Source organism: Hemiscyllium ocellatum, chromosome 20, assembly GCF_020745735.1.
Source record: "Hemiscyllium ocellatum isolate sHemOce1 chromosome 20, sHemOce1.pat.X.cur, whole genome shotgun sequence".
In the NCBI taxonomy this organism is placed as follows: domain Eukaryota; kingdom Metazoa; phylum Chordata; class Chondrichthyes; order Orectolobiformes; family Hemiscylliidae; genus Hemiscyllium; species Hemiscyllium ocellatum.
The window spans coordinates 4,902,565-4,923,189 of record NC_083420.1 but is presented as its reverse complement, the minus strand read 5'-3'; the positions used below and the strand labels follow the sequence as shown (position 1 = coordinate 4,923,189).

The following is a 20,625-nucleotide window of genomic DNA, read 5'->3' as shown; positions in this document are numbered from 1 at the left end:
CTAATTTCTCCTCTTGTCCATTACTAATGAGTCGAGAAGTGGTGTAGCTACTGAGTCTTTACAGTGCCATTGCAGGCAAAATGAACTTAATGACAATCTTCTGAACTGTAATACTTTTGTGATTCTGTGACCATGGATTATTGAGAGAGAATCACAGGTTTCAAGCAGCGATTACTCATTTCTCATTCTCTGCAAAGTTGGAGATGCCAAATGGTGCTGGTAATTGGTGATTGAGGCTGGAAGCTAAGATGGTATGACTGGAATGCTGTAACTTGGTCAGATTGATAATAAATAGACTGTGTGAAACCTTACTCTGAACACCAGTTGAGAAGCTGAGATAAAATGACATTTTGGCAAGTTTATTGCAAGTTGTTTTGTCTAATGAAAGTTAATTTGACCAAAGCAATAAATTTATCTTGTTTTCTCTCCTCAAAAGGTAAAACTATTGCAATTGGGAAGGTCCTTAAGCTGATCCCAGAAAAGGATTGAACATCCACTATCTAATGCTGCACAATACTGTGATGAAAAAGGACTCAGCAACAGCCTACTTCACACCTTCCTTTCTTGGTTTCATTGTTCTCTGCCCATCGATACCTTTATCTCCCCATAAACTGCAAAATGCTGTAAACATGTCCACATTTTACGTCAGCTTTCTCATATTGAGAGCTCTGCTATGCCATTGTTTAAGCTACCATTTTAAATCCTTTTCTTCTGAAATCTGCTTCTTTAGAAATACAGCAGTAGCTACCTAACTGATGTGGACAGAATTGCCTGCAAAAATAAAATTAAACCAAAAAAGTTTATTTTATTCTGGCATCATTCTCTTTTATGTGCATTCTCGCTCATCTGCTTTTTCCAGTTAGATCAGGTTATTCAACAGATCAGTATGTGTTCCTGTGTTTAAAAGGCATCTGTAGAGATAATAAAATTGATTTGAAATGTTTCTGACATTTGGGTTACTTTGGGAAGGATTTATTTGAAGTGAGCCTTGCATGAGCTTGGTAACTGGTGTCCCAGCAAGTTGTTATTTAGATTTTTAATTTTCACTTCTAGTCCTAAGTGTGTTTTATAAATATCCACCATGTACCCATATGATGTGGTTTTTGTGGGTTTTTTTCAACTTGCACAAAAACATTTTAATGTAACTATGTGTGCTGGAAAACAACAATCATTATTTCAGTACTGAAAAAGATACAATGCAGATTTGTTAATTTTGAAGCTATGGCTTCCCTTCCATTAGGGCTACCTCCAAAAAAATCAAATCTCTTTTTTTTTAAAAAGAGACACGCAACCACAACTAAATAAAAAATGTGAATTGTTTGGGACAGATCTCGGGAGAAAAGAAACCAGTGAATGCTGTGAGCTTCGGTGTTGTATTCCACAGTGAACAAGCAGTACATTTCCATGGGTAACAAAACCAAAAGGACTGCAGGTGCTGGAAGTCAGAAACAAAAACTGAAACTGCTGGAAGATCTCAATAGGTCTGGTACTGTATGTGGAGAGAAGTCAGTTAACATTTCAAGTCCTGTGACCTTTCTTCGATTTCTCTCCACAGATGGTGCCAGACCTGAGATTTTTCAGCGATTTGTTTTTGTTATTAACATGGGTATCTCGGTTTGATTCTTTTGATTGTGAAATGCTAATTAATGTAATAGATGGGAATATCTATGGCAAAATTTTTATTTTCTTGCGTATGGACACATTACTTAGACCAGTTAATATGTGGGTACACATGTCATAATTTTGTCACTTTGGATGGGGGATTTTAACACTTGCTACGAGTTTCATATCAAACTATTAATTTTTCAGTAAATTTATTTTATAGGGGAATGGATATTTCTTAGATGAGTAATGAAGATTTTAAAAATCAGCTGAAATAGAACCGGTGTGGTTGGTATACAAAATGAGAAAATATAGTTCTTGTACATATTTGAAATTCTTGTATTTGAGACAGCAGTTATTTAATATGGTGGTAAATTTGTTACTGCTAAAGAGTCATGATGAGGACTTTTAAAAATAAAAATCTCCCTCGCTAAGTTACTATTCCAGTTATTAAAAGGACTCTATTAAAGAATGATGGGACTTGCCCTAAAGATGAGAGAATAGACAATGGGGTGAATGGGTCAATTCTGAAAAATTGCAATTACGCCTTATTTTGTTGTCAAGCAATTACATTCAGACTTTCGATGAAAGATATGCCTGAACACAAAATTGGAGCAAATCCCATTGATACATTGGGCTGCTACTAGTGCACCTGTGTACTGCCTGTGAAATTGATTGATCCAATGCCGCAAAATCTAGTCACATATTTTAGTGAGTCAACTGGGCAGCCAACTGTTTTCCCCTTAGTTTTGTTTTGCTTCTGTTAAGTTTAGTTCCAATAGTGCAAGGAAATGAGAGTACCATTATTTTATCTTCAAAACAAAATCCAGGAATTGGCTGCTTTTGAGGAAAAGTTGGTGCTTCAGTATATTAATGGCAATATTTCCCATGGTTTCTGCTCTTGCAGTGCTTTTTTAAATTGGTTAAGTCAGCGTCTAAAGAAAATGCTAATTGCTGCTGTATGAATGCCCTTTTTAAATGGGCAGATGTTGGCTTTGTCTTGGTAATCCCACTTGAAGTTGTCTGTTTTATATGAAGTATCATTAGCACTGCACAAGCCTGGTGTAAGACAGCACAACTGTTAAATATGACCACAGTATTGTATAGTATACAAGTTTCTTGTATGCGTTCTTAATCTCGCAAAATAAAATTTGATTTCCTTTTCATTGGCATATTGTTTCTAACTGGAGATCCAGAGTACACATTTGGTATTGTCTTTTCATCATGTAAATGCATTCATGTAATTACGTTATTGACTATGATGAGCAGAGAGGATGGTGTGAGATTTCCACTGAAGAGGCTTGCTGTATTATTAACCTTGCCTAAAAAAATAAATTGGTATGCTGAAAAGGTTTCATACTGGATACTTTCTCCAAGTTATGAAAGGTCATCCATTTGTAAAGCATACATTGCAAAAGATTTATAGAGTATTAGTGGCAAATACCTTTTGGTAATCTGATTTGGTGTGTTTGCAATAATTCTGCTTTAAAGTACAATTTTATATCCTAATTGGGTATTGAAGTGTATATTGATCAATGCATTGTTTAAGGTATGTGCAGTAATGAGTTTGTTTTAGCTAAGTATATGGAGGGTTAGCACCATCGCATCCAAATACCTAAAATTAATGATTACCTTTATATACATGTACTTACAACACGCTCCTTTCTTAAAAGGTGCTTATGATCTTACGGTGACCAGGCTATACAAATAACCAGGTGATTTAAAACATTACCTTTTCAAGTGCAGTGCAGGATATTGTTTGCTAAAATGCATGGGATTCAATATCTGTTGAAAGCTGAGAACAGAAAGTTGTATCAACTTGCTGAATTTTTCTGTTTAACTGAACTTCAGCTGTAAGTTGCTGTAAATGATTTTCTTTGTCCACACTGTACTTTGCTTAAAGTGCAAATTGCACTTATCCATTGTATGTTATGACTCATTTCATTAACCAAACTACAGAAGGGTAAAAGTGATCATAAGATGGTTGTATTATGGACAATTTCATTACAAATAAATTGTGTGCAATGGAACATTATTATCTCTGTGAATTCCTAGGGAATAGTCTTGTGGCAAATGGGTTATTTAACCAGAATTGACTGTATAGAAAAGTCATTCTTTTTTTTTAAAAAGTGCTGGCTCTTCACGTATGTAAGCGCCTTTATCAAACCTAAATTGGCTGAGCTAATCTTGATTGCCAAGATGAAGTTGTGTGTTGTGAAATTGTATGTGGGATAGTGTTTAAATTACAATAAAGTTTTATTGAAGGTATTTACATGAAATAATTTACTGTATTTGTATTCAGTAAGACCAAAGAGACAAATAAAATAAAATACATTGTTCTCTGCTTCAAATGTACCTAGGAAATGACTAGCCATGTTATGTAGACCAGGAAAATCATGGCTTATTCAGCTCTCTACTGAGCTTGTTGATCTCAGCCTTGATGGAAATGGAAACATTGCTTGCAATTTCCTGGCTTAAGGGAAAGTCAAACAGTATTTACTTCGCTCTGTGGTTTAACTAGCAGACTACACCAAAGCTTGCGTGAAGCTGCCAGCACTCGTCTATTTGTATGATCTAAGAATTTAACCCACAGGACTGAAAAGAAATTGAGGATAGGAAGGATTAACAGGGATGCTTGGTTTAATCCAAAAAGCCTTGCACATCTGTTGTATTGTGTTGTACTAGATCAGCTTTGGGTAAATCCATATGTGATCTAACTACTGGAGACGTGCATTTTCTCCTCCAATACAATATCAAGATGAAGAACTTGCTGACTTGATATTAATGTTTCTAATTTATACTAATGATCAGTAAACTAGTAACTTTGTCATTGTTATTGGAATTATTAGTACCTGGTTGGGTTTATTAAAAAAAATGCTGCATGGCATTAGTTTAATGGACCAAAGTGGTAATTTTGGTTGGGAATATTTTAAATAGAAATTAAAGTCACCTTGATAGAAATTGAGGGAAATGAATGCTCTTTTTACAAGAGTCTGAAGAGCCTAAATAGGTTTGTGTATGATTGATCATTTTTGAAGATTTGCTGTGTAAAAGTGGAAGCAATTAATGTTTTGCTGAAGAGGTTTGAAAAAAAAAGTCTATTTTGAAGGTTATTTTGAGTACTCTGTACTCCACCCAAGCAAAAGACAGACCCATTACAATATTGGCAAAAAAATGTTTGTGTAACTGAGCACAAACAGTGCTCAAATGTGTGATCACTCCATGCTATTCTTTCTTTTTCCAAGTTGCTGTTTTGCCCAAAACCACTAAGTTGTTGCTTGTAGAAATACCCTATTTTTAATTTTATGCTATAGGTACTAATGTGCTCCACAGAAGTGTTATAAAGCAAATTTTGACGATGGATCATATGACAATATTAAGCAAAACTCAGTTCCAGAGGCAGGTGCGTGGTGTTAGGGAGGATTGGTTCAAACTTCAGTGCTTAAAACCAATGCAGTTGAAAGCATGGTCACCAGATGGAACTACTCAAATGCACAAGAGGCAATAACTAGGTAAGTACAGGAGGCTATGATAGGCTAAGAAAGCCAAAGTCGGGACATGCAGGATTTCAAAAAGGATGTCTGAAAAATTAAGAGGCTGCTTAACCAGAGTCTGTATACAAAGTCAACAAGCACTGAGGTGATGGCTAAACAGAATACAGTGTAAGGAAGGGTATGGGAAGCAGCTTGACCTTTAAATTTTTAGAGGGAAGAATGTAGGAGACCAGCCAGAAGTGTATTGGAATAATGAAAGGGCAACAAATTTAAGTGAAGGTTTTAGCTGATGAAGTGAGGCAGCAAAGTCAGGCAATATGACTGAGATGAAAGGCAATCCTGCTCTTAAAAAGAAATTCCAGAACTTCGAAAAGAACATTTCTGTTGCAATAGCAGAGACCCTAAGTGGTTCTTTACTAACAGCTGGTGCAGAACAGTGTTTATCATGAGCCTCATTTAATCAAAGCCATGAAAAACCACAGATTGTGATCAACTCATGCATTTCACATTTAGGATATTTTTTACAGTCACTGAATACATACTATCATTGGTGTTCAGGTTCTTCCATGGTGGTGTCTGGTTTTAAAAATTGAAGCCAAATTATTTAGCTGAATTGGTAAATAGTTTATGCCAGGCAATCAGCATGGCTAATTAGTCATTAAAACAAAGACATTCAGTAAGAGAATTGTAACTCCTTTACATTCAGAGTCCCTTGTTATCAATTTTGAGGGTTCCCAGTGACCAGAAATTGAAGTGGACCAGCCTGTAAGCACTCTGCGTACAATAGCAGAGTCAGGAGCTAGGAGTGATTAACTTCAGTGACAAAAGGAGGAAAAAGAGAATAGTACAAAGAAGGTAGAAATGGGATACAATCGAATAGGTGCCTTGTACAATTCTTTTCACGAGAATCACAATACATAACCATCTCCATTCAAGGTCTTCACAGAAATGCCCGAAACCAAGCAAAACGTAGTAAAGCCTTTCCTGAACTATTGGATTTTTTAAAAAAAACTTTAGAAATGTGTAAGATTTTTAAAGCATAATGGCTTACCTTGCTAAGTCAAACATCCAAGGTAAATAAAACCTTTTAGTCCTACCAACGTAGCACTCTGTTTCAACACAAATCGCCATGGCTACAGAAACATTTGCATGTTCATAATTAACCTGAATCATACAGAAAACCTATGTCATTAAGCCAAACCTACATTGTGGGAGAGGAATTAAGCATTATTGCCAACACTAGAAGTAATGTTAGACAAATGAATGGAGCTAAAGGTAGAGAGGTCCCTTGACCCTGATAGCTTGCAGCTGAAAATGTGTTGCTGGTTAAAGCACAGCAGGTCAGGCAGCATCCAAGGAACAGGAAATTCGACGTTTCGGGCCAGAGCCTTTCATCAGGAATGAGGAGAGGGTGCCAGGCAGGCTAAGATAAAAGGTAGGGAGGAGGGACTTGGGGGAGAGACAATGGAGATGTGATAGGTGGAAGGAGGTCAAGGTGAGGGTGATAGACTGGAGTGGGGTGGGGGCGGAGAGGTCAGGAAGAGGATTGCAGGTTAGGAGGGCGGTGCTGAGTTGAGGGAACCGACTGAGACATGGTGGGGGGAGGGGAAATGAGAAATTTCGTCCCCACGTGTAACCGTGCCCCCACTCTTAACCCCGCCCCCACACCAAGCTTCGTCACCACGTCTAACCCCGCCCCCACTCCTAGCTCCAGTCCGACACCAGGTCCTAGCTCCCAACCTTGCCGGATCTTCACCATCCCTCCAGACCCCCCCCCCCCCCCCTCTCAGGATGAAAGATCAGTCCTCAGCAGAGGCCTCACCTTCATTCCCCTACGCCCTCGGATTAATGAGTTCAACACGCGGCGAGATATTGAACAATTCTTCTGCCGCCTTCGCCTCCGTGCCTACTTTTACAACCAAGACTCCCGCCCACCCTCTGACGACCCCTTCTCCCGCCTCCAACACACCCCATCCACCTGGACACCCCGTGCTGGCCTCTTACCCGCCCTCGATCTATTTATAGCCAACTGCCGCCGCGACATTAACCGACTCGACCTGTCCACCCCTCTTAGCCACTCCAACCTCTCACCCTCAGAACGTGCAGCTCTCCACTCCCTCCGCTCCAACCCCAACCTCCCCATCAAACCGGCAGACAAGGGAGGCGCGGTAGTAGTTTGGCGCACCGACCTTTATACCGCTGAGGCCAAATGCCAGCTCGCGGATGCCTCCTCCTATTGCCCCCTTGACCATGACCCCACCTCCCACCACCAAACCATCAAGTCCCAGACCATCCATAACCTCATCACCTCGGGATCTCCCATCCACCGCCTCCAACCTCATAGTCCCACAACCCCGCACTGCCCGTTTCTACCTCCTGCCCAAAATCCACAAACCTGACTGCCCCGGCTGACCCATTGTCTCAGCCTGCTCCTGCCCCACCGAACTCATCTCCGCGTACCTCGACACGGTCCTGTCCCCTTTAGTCCAAGAACTCCCCACCTACGTTCAGGACACCACCCACGCCCTCCACCTCCTCCATGATTTTCGCTTCCCCGGTCCCCAACGCCTTATCTTCATGATGGACATCCAGTCCCTGTACACCTCCATCCCCCATCACGAAGGACTCAAAGTCCTCCGCTGCTTCCTTTCCCACCGCACCAACCAGTACCCTTCGACTGACTGAACTGTTCCTCACCCTGAATAACTTCTCTTTCCAATCCTCCCACTTCCTCCAAACTAAAGGAGTTGCCACGGGCACCCGCATGGGCCCCAGCTATGCCTGTCTCTTCGTAGGATATGTGGAACAGTCCATCTTCCGCAACTACACTGGCACCACCCCCCACCTTTTTCTCCGCTAAATCGATGACTGTATCGGCGCTGCCTCGTGCTCCCACGAGGAGGTTGAACAGTTCATCAACTTTACCAACACCTTCCATCCCGACCTCAAATACACCTGGACTGTCTCAGACTCCTCCCTCCCCTTCCTAGACCTTTCCATTTCTATCTCGAGCTACCGACTCAACACACACATCTACTATAAACCAACTGACTCCCACAGCTACCTGGACTACACCTCCTCCCACCCTGCCCCCTTTAAAAACTCCATCCCATATTCCCAATTCCTTCGTCTCCGCCGCATCTGCTCCCAGGAGGACCAGTTCCAATACCGTACAGCCCAGATGGCCTCCTTCTTTGAGGACCGCAGATTCCCCCCAGACGTGATCGACGATGCCCTCCACCGCATCTCCTCCACTTCCTGCTCCTCCACCCTTGAGCCCCACCCCTCCAACCGCCACCAAGACAGAACCCCACTGGTTCTCACCTACCACTCCACCAACCTCCGTATACAGCGTATTATCTGCCGTCATTTCCGCCAACTCCAAACGGAACCCACCACCAGGGATATATTTCCCTCCCCTCCCCTATCAGCGTTCCGCAAAGACCACTCCCTCCATGACTCCCTCGTCAGGTCCACACCCCCCACCAACCCAACCTCCACTCCCGGCACCTTCCCCTGCAACCGCAGGAAATGCAAAACTTGCGCCCACACCTCCTCCCTTACTTCTCTCCAAGGCCCCAAGGGATCCTTCCATATCCGCCACAAATTCACCTGCACCTCCACACACATCATCTATTGCATCCGCTGCACCCGATGTGGCCTCCTCTATATTGGGGAGACGGGCCGCCTACTTGCAGAACACTTCAGGGAACACCTCTGGGACGCCCGGACCAACCAACCCAACCACCCCGTGGCTCAACACTTTAACTCTCCCTCCCACTCCACCGAAGACATGCAGGTCCTTGGACTCCTCCATCGCCAGAACATAACAACACGACAGTTGGAGGAAGAGCGCTTCATCTTCCGCCTGGGAACCCTCCAACCACAAGGGATGAACTCAGATTTCTCCAGTTTCCTCATTTCCCCCACCCCCCACCATGTCTCAGTCGATTCCCTTGAACTCAGCACCGCCCTCCTAACCTGCAATCCTCTTCCTGACCTCTCCGCCCCCACCCCACTCCGGCCTATCACCCTCACCTTGACCTCCTTCCACCTATCACATCTCCATTCCCCCCTCCCCCAAGTCCCTCCTCCCTACCTTTTATCTTAGCCTGCTTGGCACCCTCTCCTCATTCCTGATGAAGGGCTCTGGCCCGAAACGTCGAATTTCCTGTTCCTTGAATGCTGCCTGACCTGCTGTGCTTTAACCAGCAACAAATTTTCAGCTGTGATCTCCAGCGTCTGCAGACCTCCCTTTTTACTACCTGATAGCTTGCATCCTAGAATCCTAAAAGAGGTAGCTACAGAGTTGGTCAATGCGTAGTTTTAATTTTCCAAAAATTCTTGGATTCTGAAGAAGTTCCAAAGGATTGCAAAACTGCCAAAGTGACCCTATGGGGAAAAAAAGGGAGGAGGGAGGCAAAAAGTGAGTAACTGTAGGCTGATTAGCCTAAAATCTGTTAGAAAAGTATCGGAATTAATTATTAAGAAAGTAATAGCATAACAGTTGGAAATCATAAGCAAAGTTGGTGTGGCTTCATGAAAGGAAAATCATGTCTAATTAAGTTATTAGAGTTCTTTTGAAGAAAACTAGAAGAGAACTAGTAGATGTAGTGTATTTGGACTTCTTAAAGGTGTTTGACAAGGTACCTCACAAAAGGTTCGGTGAGAGCCCATGATATTGGAGGTAGTATGCCAACATGTGTAGGAAACATCAAGTGGAGTTGAGGTTCGTTTATAAGTTAGCAACCGGTGTCCAGTAGGATTCCACAGGATCAGTCTGGGACTATAATTGTTTACAATCTGTATTAATGACTTGGAAAGAAGCAAATCTATTTTAGCCAAATTTGTAGACCGCATAAAAGTAAATGGAAAGGTGGTTTGCAAGAGAGATATGAACAGTTTACAAAAGATATTGATAGGTTAAGTAAGTGGGCAAAAAATTGGCAGATAAGGTGTAATGCGGGGAAATGAAATTCATTTTGGAAAGAGCAATATTACTTAAATGGAGAAGCTGCAACAAAAGGGGACTTTGAGGTACTTCTACATATAGCTAACACATAGGTGCAGCAGATAATCAGGAAGTCTAATGGGATATTGAGTCTTATTTCAAGGGGGTTGGAGTATAAGAATCAGGAAGTTTAACTGCATAAGGTACAAGGTGCTGTGAGACCACAGGAGTACTGTGAGCAAAGGGTAAATAGGGTGAGACTCTGCAGAATGGAGTTTAGAAGAATGAAAGATGATCTCATTGAAACATATTGGATTCTTAAGGAGCTTGACAGGGTAAATGCTGAGAGGATGTTTCCCCTCATGGGAAGAGTCTAGGATAAAGGCATAGTCACAATAAAGGGGCATTAATTTAAAACAATATGAAGGAATTTCTTGTCTCCAAAGGGTAGGGTGTCTTTGGAACTTATTGCCCCAGAGAGCTGTGGGACAGACTCCATGTGTCTATTTAAGGCTGAGGTAGATTTTTGATCCGTTGGTGAATAGAGTGCTATGGGGCAAATTCATGAACGTCAGATTATCCATGATCCTATTAATGGCAGAGTGAGCTCAAGGGGCCAAATAGCTGATTTATTTTGGTCTTAAATATATATACAAGTTTCAGTTTTTCACAATTTCCTATAAAGAGAAATCCCTTTGCTCTTACAACCCTTATACTCTAATTAATCTGTATTATTCCTACCAAAATGAATCACTTCACACTTCTCTGCATTAACTTTCATCTGCCAATTGTTCACTCACTTTACTAGCTTATTTATGTACTTGGGAAATTCTACACAACCCCCACCCCCACCCCCATGGCTCACAACACTTCTATGTGTTGTATGTATGTATCGTCCTCACATTCTGAAGTTACTTCCTGTAGGTATGTATCAGAAACAGCTGGGGTACCAACACCAAACTCTGGGTAACTCCATTATAAACCTTCCATCAGTCCAAGAAATCTTCCTCCTGCTCTTTCTTTACTGTCCTCAACCAATTTCATATCTATGTTGCTACAGTACACTTTAATGAGCTCTAACTTTGCTCATAAGTTTGTATGGTACTTTATCAAATGTCATTTGGACATTTCTCATCATCCTCTTTGACCGCAACAAAGTAAATGTTGCAGTTTTTTGAACATGGTTTTCCTTCATTCACCTGCATTTATCCAAGTGACTATTATTTTATCCTGAATTCCTGTTTCTAAAATGTTCCCTTTACTGAGATTAAACTAACTGGCATATAATTACTGGGTTGAGTGCACGGCACTGGAAAAGGACTGCGGGTCAGGCAACATCGTCAGATGCTGCCTGACCTGCTGTGCTTTTCCAGCACTACACTCGACGCTGACTTCCAGTATCTGTAGTCCTCACTTTCTCCTATATAACTTCTGGGCTCATCTTTACACCCTTTTGATCTGAGGGTGTCGCATTTGCAATTAGGCAGTGTTATGACATGGCGGTAGGCAAGATGGCGGCGACCCAGCAAGACTGAGTCCACAGTGCCTACCCAAAACTTGGGAAAAGTGGGCTATCCACCCCCACCACACTCACTAAACCATTTATAATAGTTGTTAACCTTAAATAGTTACCTATTAGTACATTTAAATAGTCTAATACTAGCTGGAAAATGAGTAAAGGGAAGGGAACAGGCGGCTCTAAGAAAGCAGGGACCCCTCCCCCACCCTCTCCCTCTTCATCTGCAACAAAGATGTCTTCAGCTACTTCAGGAGATTTACCAATGAAGATGAGCTTTGAGGAGATGTTTGCCAGGTGGGAGGCGAAGATTGACGCTTTTATCGAAGTGCTTCTCTGCTCTGCCGAGACTCAATCAGCCGAGCTGCAGAAGCAGGGCAGAGACATTCAGGAATTGGGGTGCCGAGTCAGAGAGGTGGAGTCGAAGGCCGCAGCCTCAGAGACTGGGATAAAATCAACAGCCGACCACATCCGTTTTCTCGAGAATCGAGTCCAGAACCTAGAAAACCACATTGATGACCTCGAAAATCGATGTCGTAGAAAAAATATTCGGTTGTTGGGCCTGCCCGAGCAGGAAGAGGGAGGTCAGCTGACAGCATTCTTAGAGCATTGGCTGCCACAACTTTTAAATCTGCATAATGGATCAGGCCAGGTAAGGGTAGAATGGGCCTACCGGGTCACAGTACGTGGGCCCGGCTCAACCCAGCGCCCACGCCCGGTCCTGTTCCAGCTGCAGAGCTATAGGGAGAGGCAGATGCTCCTGGAAGCCTCAAGAAATCTGGGAAAAGATCCCCAAGCTATGACCCACAAAGGATCCAGGATCATGCTGTTCCAGGACTTCTCCCCAGCTTTGGTCCGAAAGAGGAAGGCATTCGATGAGGCGAAGAAGCGTTTAAGGGACTTAAATATTCAGTACTCCTTACGATATCCAGCGACGCTACGCCTTAGCCACGAAGGATCCATATATAACTTCGGATCACCGGAGAAGGCTAAGGAATTCTTGGACTCTCTTAAATAAACTGTAAGAGATTGTGGACGCTGGTCTGCCTTTCCCATTATTTTGGTTTACATCCCTTCATCTTTTCTTATCTTTCCCCCTATGTGTGTATGTATATATATATATATATATATATGTTGGGGCGTTTGGTTAATGTTGATGGGGAGAGGTGGTTACCTTATTCTATTTTACTTCTGTTTTTAGGAGCGGGGTTGTTTTTCTTTCCCCTGTTATTTTGTGGTATTATATTTAAGTATTACATGTTGAGATTGTAATCTTATAGTTATATATGGTATTAATATTCCCAAATATATTTAGATGTGGGTGTGGGTGGGGGTGGGGTGTTTACTGTTAACTCTAGCTTTATATTATATTTGAATTCTCCTCATTTTATTGAGGAACACCTGGGTCAAGGGTGGGGCACTGGTTGGAAGAGGGTAAGATGGACTGTGGGAGAGGAAGTGACACTCCCTGGGAACAAGGGAGAAAATCTCCAATTCGGAATGTTTTATATTTTTTATACTTAGAAAGAGTTTTTTGTTATATTGTTTTGAGTGTATCAGAGAATCTTTACTTTTGTAAATCTTGTATGCTCCATGCTCGGGATGTTCTAGATAGGGTTTCCCCTCCCGAGGGGTCTCGGATCTGTCCAGATGATTATGGCTGAACAGTCGGTTAAGTGGTGCACCTGGAATGTCAGGGGGAGTAATTCGCCAGTTAAAAGGAAGAAAATATTATCAAATCTTAAGAAGGAGAGAGTTGATATAGCTCTCCTACAGGAGACACACCTGTCGGATAAAGAACACTTAAAATTACAACAGGGCGGATTTGATCAGGCCTTTTTTTCCTCTTTTAATTCAAAAAGCAGGGGAGTCGTTATCCTTGTCCGGAAGAACTTCCCTTTGAAAATTCTAAATCAGATAAAAGACGAATCTGGACGATATATTTTGATTAAAGCCCTCATAAATGGAGAGGAATATGGGATCTTAAATGTATACTGCCCCCCGGCACACCCCTTTAAATTCATAACGGAAGCTTTTTCAAAACTGATGGCCTTTGGTGCCCGTCATACAATTATAGGGGGAGACTTTAATTGTATTATGGATCCGGAAATAGACAGGATTCCCAAGAGTGCCGCTGGAGTATCTCCCAGATCTAGACAACTGGCGGACCTGAATAAAGAATTAGGATTGGTAGATGTATGGAGATGTCTCCATCCACAGGGTAGAGATTTTTCTTTCTACTCTAATCCACATAAATGTCACACAAGAATTGATATGTTTTTTTGCCCCATCGATTTTTCTAAACTCTATAGCAACCTGTAAAATAGGTACTATAGCAATCTCTGACCATGCCGCTGTATACATGGAAACTAAGGTAAAGAACAATGGGACATCTGCTCGGCATTGGCGTATGGACCCCTTCCTGATAAAAGATAGCAAATTTTTAAAGTACTTCTCCCAAGAACTTAAAACGTTTTTAGAAATTAATACTGGTACGGCTAGCAATCCGTCAATGATGTGGGAGACCATCAAAGCTTATGCACGAGGTTTGATCATCTCCTATTCAGCGACCCAGAGGAAAATGAAGGGAGAGCAACAGCGTCTGCTCGAAGCTCGCCTAAAAGCAGCCGAAACAGCATACACTGATAGACCTTCTATCACACAATTGCAGAGGATTACAGCTCTTAGGACAGCTTTAAACACCGCGCTTACTCAAACGGCTAAAAGGGAAATATTATTTGCGAAACAAAGATTATATGAATATGGCGACAAACCGGGTAGATACTTAGCATTTCTTGCAAAGAAAAAGAAAGCCCCTCAAACTATTCCGACCATCAAGGAAAGTACAGGTACCCTGACTCATGATCATAAAAAGATCAATGCGACCTTTAAAGAATTTTATTCTGAACTATATAGATCGCAGGATTGTGAAGATAAGATTAGGAGGATGCAGTCATTTTTTAAAAATTTGACCTTCCCGGGCCTGACTCCGGAACAGGTGTCGGCCCTAAATACCCCTTTAACAGTCCAAGAAATACTTGAGGCAATTAGGCAACTTCAGAGCGGAAAAGCACCGGGCCCGGATGGTTTTCAAGCTGAATTCTATAAAGAATTTACAGGAATATTGGTTGACCCACTTATGGATATGTATAATTTTGCACATAGTCAGGTCTGTCTCCCGCCCACGCTGAAAGAAGCAAATATTTCTCTTATCCTCAAAAAAGGAAAAGACCCAGAAGATTGTGCATCTTACAGACCAATATCCTTACTTAATGTAGACTTTAAAATTCTCTCAAAAATGTTAGCACTAAGACTAGAAAGGGTACTGCCATATATTATAAAGGAGGACCAGACGGGATTTATTAAGGGCTGCAGATCATCCAATAATATCAGAAGGGTCTTGAATATGATCCAAGCCTGTCATCAGGGAAAGATACCAGGAGTAGTAATTTCATTGGATGCGGAAAAGGCATTTGATAGGATTGAATGGTCATATTTATTTTACACATTGGAAAGGTTTGGCGTTGGACAGGTGTTTACCAAATGGGTTTCAACATTGTATAATGACCCCAAAGCAGCTGTTATTACTAATGGGTTAAGATCGGATGGCTTCAGTGTGGGTAGGGGCTGCCGTCAAGGATGTCCTCTCTCACCATTGTTGTTTACACTGATAATCGAACCATTAGCAGAAGCCATCCGGACTGATCCTAATATAACAGCCCCGAGGATTGGTACAGGTAAACACAAAATTACCCTCTATGCAGATGACGTTCTCTTATTCCTCAGTAATCCTTTAATGACAGTGCCTCATCTAATTCAAGTTATTAATACATTTAGTGCATTCTCAGGCTATAAAATTAATTTTTCAAAATCGGAAGCCATGCCAATGGGTGGTCTGGCTATGATACCCCACTTAATGGACGGATCCCCTTTTCCCTTCCGTTGGTCCCTGGAGGGCTTCTTATATTTAGGTATTTTTATCACGCCAGTATTTGATCAGCTGTATAGGGCTAATTTTGTACAATTAATGGAAAGGATACGGCAGGACCTCCAGCGATGGAGAGACCTTCCGATTTCCTGGCTAGGGAGAATAGCATTAATTAAAATGAATGTTCTGCCCCGTCTCTTATATCCTATGAGAATGCTCCCGCTGATGCTGCCAAGGCTAGCCCTACGTAAATTATATGGCTGGTTGGGCTCCTTTATTTGGAACCATAGACGGCCCCTTATTAAGCTGAAGAAGCTACAGCTTCCACAGGCAAGGGGAGGACTGGACTTCCCAGACTTTAGGAAATATCAGTTAAGCTCCCTACTAAGTTACATAGCTGATTGGGTTTCATCTGATCCACAATCAATTTGGCTGGATATCGAAGCCTCCCAAGTAAAATACCCACTTATTAACCTTTTATTTTCAGATAAGAGGAAAATCATTACAGACCACTGTAAAAATCCCATAATATTAAACACAATTAAGGCCTGGAATATAATGCGGCAAAATGAGGGTAACTCACATAAAACATCCCCCCATGCACCAATAGTAGGCGCATGGGGATTCCAACCGGGGATTACAGATGCCACCTTTAAACTCTGGAGATCCAGGGGCATCTCATGCTTAGGGGACCTATTTAAAGATGGGATCCTGATGTCCTTTGAGCAGCTGCGTCTGAAATTCGGAATACCTAATGGGGATCTCTTTCGATACTTCCAAGTTCGAGATTATATACAGAGGAAGACTACATTAATAGATAGTCTTTATAAATCAGACAGAGAACGTAATGTCTTACGACCAGCGGGGGCATCCTCCGTTAGTACTATATACCATTTGCTACATGATGGAGTCTCAGGAGACATGGATGACCTGCTTAAAACATGGGAGCAGGACTTGGGGCTAGAAATCTCTGAGGATATGTGGAATGACATTTGGGAAAATGCTAGAAGAATTGCTATCTGTAACAGAACTCAGGCTATCCAACTAAAGATACTTCATAGGGCCCATATAGCTCCGGCTCGACTGGCAAAATTTAAGGCAGGAGCATCTCCAATGTGTCCTAAATGCAAAATAGAGGTGGGTACTCTTGTACATTGTCTGTGGACTTGTCAGAAAATCCGCAGATACTGGACTAAAGTGGCAAATACCCTGACAGAAATTTTAGGAACGGAAATTAGGGTGGACCCTGTATCTCTCCTTTTGGGCTTTTCGAACCTCTCATCTCTGGATATGCATGGGAAGAAACTATTTTCTATTCTCTCTTTCTGTGCAAGGAAAAATATTTTGGTGAACTGGGTGGCTGAGGGCCCCCCTGGACTTTCAAATTGGCACAGATTAATTATGGAATATATCCCCCTTGACTTCCTCACAAATATGGTGCACCGAAAGACTGAATTATTTTATAAAATATGGCAGCCCTTTTTGAATTATATAAATGCAGATATTTCGGCTATCCTAACAAGGGCTTTTATTTAGTGAAGATTTCAGACCGGGCTGCTCCGGGGCCCCTTGGGAGAGGAATCCTGCGCGAATACGGGTTTTATTATATTTGATGTTTATACATTCCGAGCATGTAAGAGACTTAGGTATTCACTCTGGTTAGTTATAGGTTAGATTAGGAGAAAGTTGAGTTTTTATTTTCTTTCTTTTTTTGTTTCTTTTTTTTTCTTTTTTTGTTTTCTTTCTTTCTCTTTTCTTGGTTAAATTATGACTATTGTATATATGATTTAATTGTACATCAATGTTTGTATTTGAGAGTTTTGTTTATTTTTGTAAATTTGCAAAAATGTTAAATTTCAATAAAAATATCTACAAAAAAAAATGACATGGCGGTAAAACCCCTCTGTTAATTAAACTAAACACCCAGAAAAGCTCACCCCATCCTGTAATCTAGTGTGTTCTGGCCTTATTTTACCTCCCTTTCCCTTGACTGTATTTAGACTAACTCTTCTAAATTGTTCAATTAATTTCATTTGATTAGATTAGATTACTTAGTGTGGAAACAGGCCATTCGGCCCAACAAGTCCACACCGACCTGCCGAAGCGCAACCCACGCAGACCCATTCCCCTACATTTACCCCTTCACCTAACACTACAGGCAATTCAGCATGGCCAATTCACCTAACCTGCACATTTTTGGACTGTGGGAGGAAACCCACGCAGACATGGGGAGAATGTGCGAACTCCACACAGACATTCGCCTGAGACAGGAATTTGCTCATTTATGTTGACCAAATCAATTTTTATCCCAAATGCTAAAGCAGTGAAACTGTTAAAACTGCGTGGAACCACAGTAATTTCAAGCAATATCCCTGCATTCACGAATCAACAAACTCCTAAGTTATTTAAGCTCTGAAAGATCTGTGTCCCTTCAGGGGAAAAGTGTTCAAGCTATCAGGATGGATCCAATTAGTTTATGTGGATGGCTCAGCAGCTGGGCTGAGAGTCATCTGATGTATTTTGTGTTCTGCAAAACACATACTTCCTCCAGTGGATTATGATGCATGGTATTTTGCTGTTAGATGACAAATAGAAATTCACAGAGGCTTACAGGGCAGACCTTAGAGACACCCAGCAGTTTTATTGTGCAAAACCATGCTATGGGAACATGGGTTGTCCATGTAAAATATAGAAAGTATATTTTGTTATGGACCAGACTACCTCCCCGCCCCTCCACACACACACACACACACACACACACACACACCCCTCAGATACATCAAGGAGATAGCCTAGATTCTTGTCTTTAAATACATGTTAGTGTAAGGTGCGTTCCAGATGTAATTTGATTGGTCATACTTCTTGGTTTTAAGCAAAATACATTTTGTTCTTACCCCCAGTTAAAATGCAAACAAAAGAAAGAACAATTAGTACAACTTTAACTCTATTGGAAAACTTAACAACAATAATTACCTAACTACTAAACAGCAACTGTTCCAATATAGTAACACACCATAAATACACCCTTAGCAAAGGCAAATTCAGTAAAACAGGTTGTTTCACATGTGATTTTGTCAGAAGAAAGCGAATCCAAGCTTTAGCTGTAACAATGTCCAAACCCCTAACAACTATTGAAAGCTAAACGAAAACCCTGGTTCTGTGGGAGCCTGACTCCACCCATTTGTGCTGCTTCTATTGTTCCAACTTCACATTTAAAAAAAAATACCCAGGCCCCCTCAAGCTGATTACTTTGGCTTGAGACAGATCAACATTTATGGTGTCAAACCTCCCTTCAAAAAAACCCAAACAAAATATACTCTAAAAGCCATAGTATTGACATAATTTAAACATGCTGATTGTTACAATCATTTTAACAAGAGTGCCCTTAAAGCTCCAAAATGGTATCTACAGCTGACATTCACTCAAGTTGGGTGCCACATTTGAGTGCATTAAGGCACATGATAAATATATTGCCAGGTACATCTTGTCAAGTTGATTTAATGAATTGGTGTTATTTTTGATGCTCATCACTCCAGCAGTACCCCTCCATTTCTCTCGGTTCAGCATCATTCAGTATTTGGAAGGTCTACCCCCATTTGCACTATTTGAAGGAATAAACTTGACAGAATACCAACAGGTTTAATACTGATTGATCTTATTCCCCCACATTTGTTATGATTATAAAAGTCTTGTCTTTTGTTTGAGCAATAATCATGTGAAGCTTTTTGTCTTGTGTGGCATCTGTGGAGACAGAGGAACATTCTATGATTTGGTCCAAAATGTTATCTCTGCAGAACTAAAGATGCTTCAAGTTTCAACAGTACTTTGTTTTTCTTTCAAGTTTCTAGTAGTGTTGATACTGAAGATCTGAAATAGCATTTTTGTCCCAGGTATATTGCAGTGTCGTAGCAAAACCCAATGCAAACTGGGGGAACAGCAACATCATTTTCCAATTGTTCATGTTGTTGCCTTCAGAAATCAACATTAAGTTCAACAACTTCAAAACATGAAATCTGTTCTTAACATTGATTGTTCCTCCCCCTCTTCCCAGTGTTTTGTTCTGTTGGAGTTGACTATTTTTCTGCTTTTAACACATCATTCCTTTGTATCTCTTCTCTATGACCATTTTCACTCACTTTGCCTTTTGCTTTTAGGTTACCTCTTATTTATTCCTCCTCCTCCACCTCTTTCTGCAGAATGGAACCCATCACTTTATGAACCCCTTTCAGTAACAAAGTTACATTGACTTTGTTTCTCCATCCATGGATGCTGCAAGGCCTGCTGAGTTTGTTTATATTGCTATTTCCTTCGATCTGTCTATGCTGCTAAAATTCCTCATCTTGGAAACCATACTGGTGAAATAAAAGCAAGATAAGAGGATGTTCCAAAGAAGAGCCATTTTGGACTCAATGTTAACTCTGTTCTCTCTATACAAATGTTGCTGATTTTCTCCAGCACTCATTCACAAGCTTGTTTTTAATCACTGAGGATGTGCTTACTTTCAACCAATTAAAACATTCCTTTCATGGATATGATGTCTTGAGGAACATCGTTTCCTGTGCTGAATGTCCACCTGAACCAACTGTTCCATGGGAACCTGCCCAGCTTGGTTGGGGGTATCTGTCTCTGCTTTGGGAGCTATAGTATTTGGCTCAAAAAATGGTATACCCAACCCAGTTTGTGAAGGGTTAGTTGTGAAGGGTAAATGGGGCATGGCAATAAGCAATTGAAGGAAAATATATGAAAAACCAGCTGTGTAGAAAGCAGCCTGTTTTGGTTGGTAATGACCTTGTCTTAGGCTTGGGAACAGATTTGTTTTGTAGCAACACCTGGATTTGTTTGTGACCACTAAGCATGTACTCTGAATGGAAACTCAGCATGTAATCTCAGATTCAGCATAGTCTGAATACTGGGGGCCTTTCTCACCAGAGGGTTGGGGTTCATGAGGCTTGGGCTGGGGACTTTCACATTTCGCCTGAGGTAGGAGGACCAATGCAGTGGAAACTGAGGCAGAGCTCCAAGTGCTAGTAGTCATCACCCAGAAGTTCCTGATGAGGCAACAGGCAGTGAGACTTGCTAAAGTACTTCAAGCTAATAGACTCATTAGTATGCATATATCCAAATTAGATTAAGC

The 20,625-nt window shown here is 41.4% G+C and overlaps 1 protein-coding gene across 1 annotated transcript in view; it reads left to right on the top strand.

The window, feature by feature from the left end:
• Positions 1-3,855, top strand: part of gspt1 (G1 to S phase transition 1) — a 51,329-nt gene extending 47,474 nt beyond the window's left edge. Inside the window, exon 14 of the mRNA XM_060840442.1 lies at positions 437-3,855. Coding sequence (XP_060696425.1) covers positions 437-489 — 53 coding nt within the window. The 3' untranslated portion in view covers positions 490-3,855. The remainder of the gene's footprint in view (positions 1-436) is intronic.
• Positions 3,856-20,625: the final 16,770 nt, after the last annotated feature.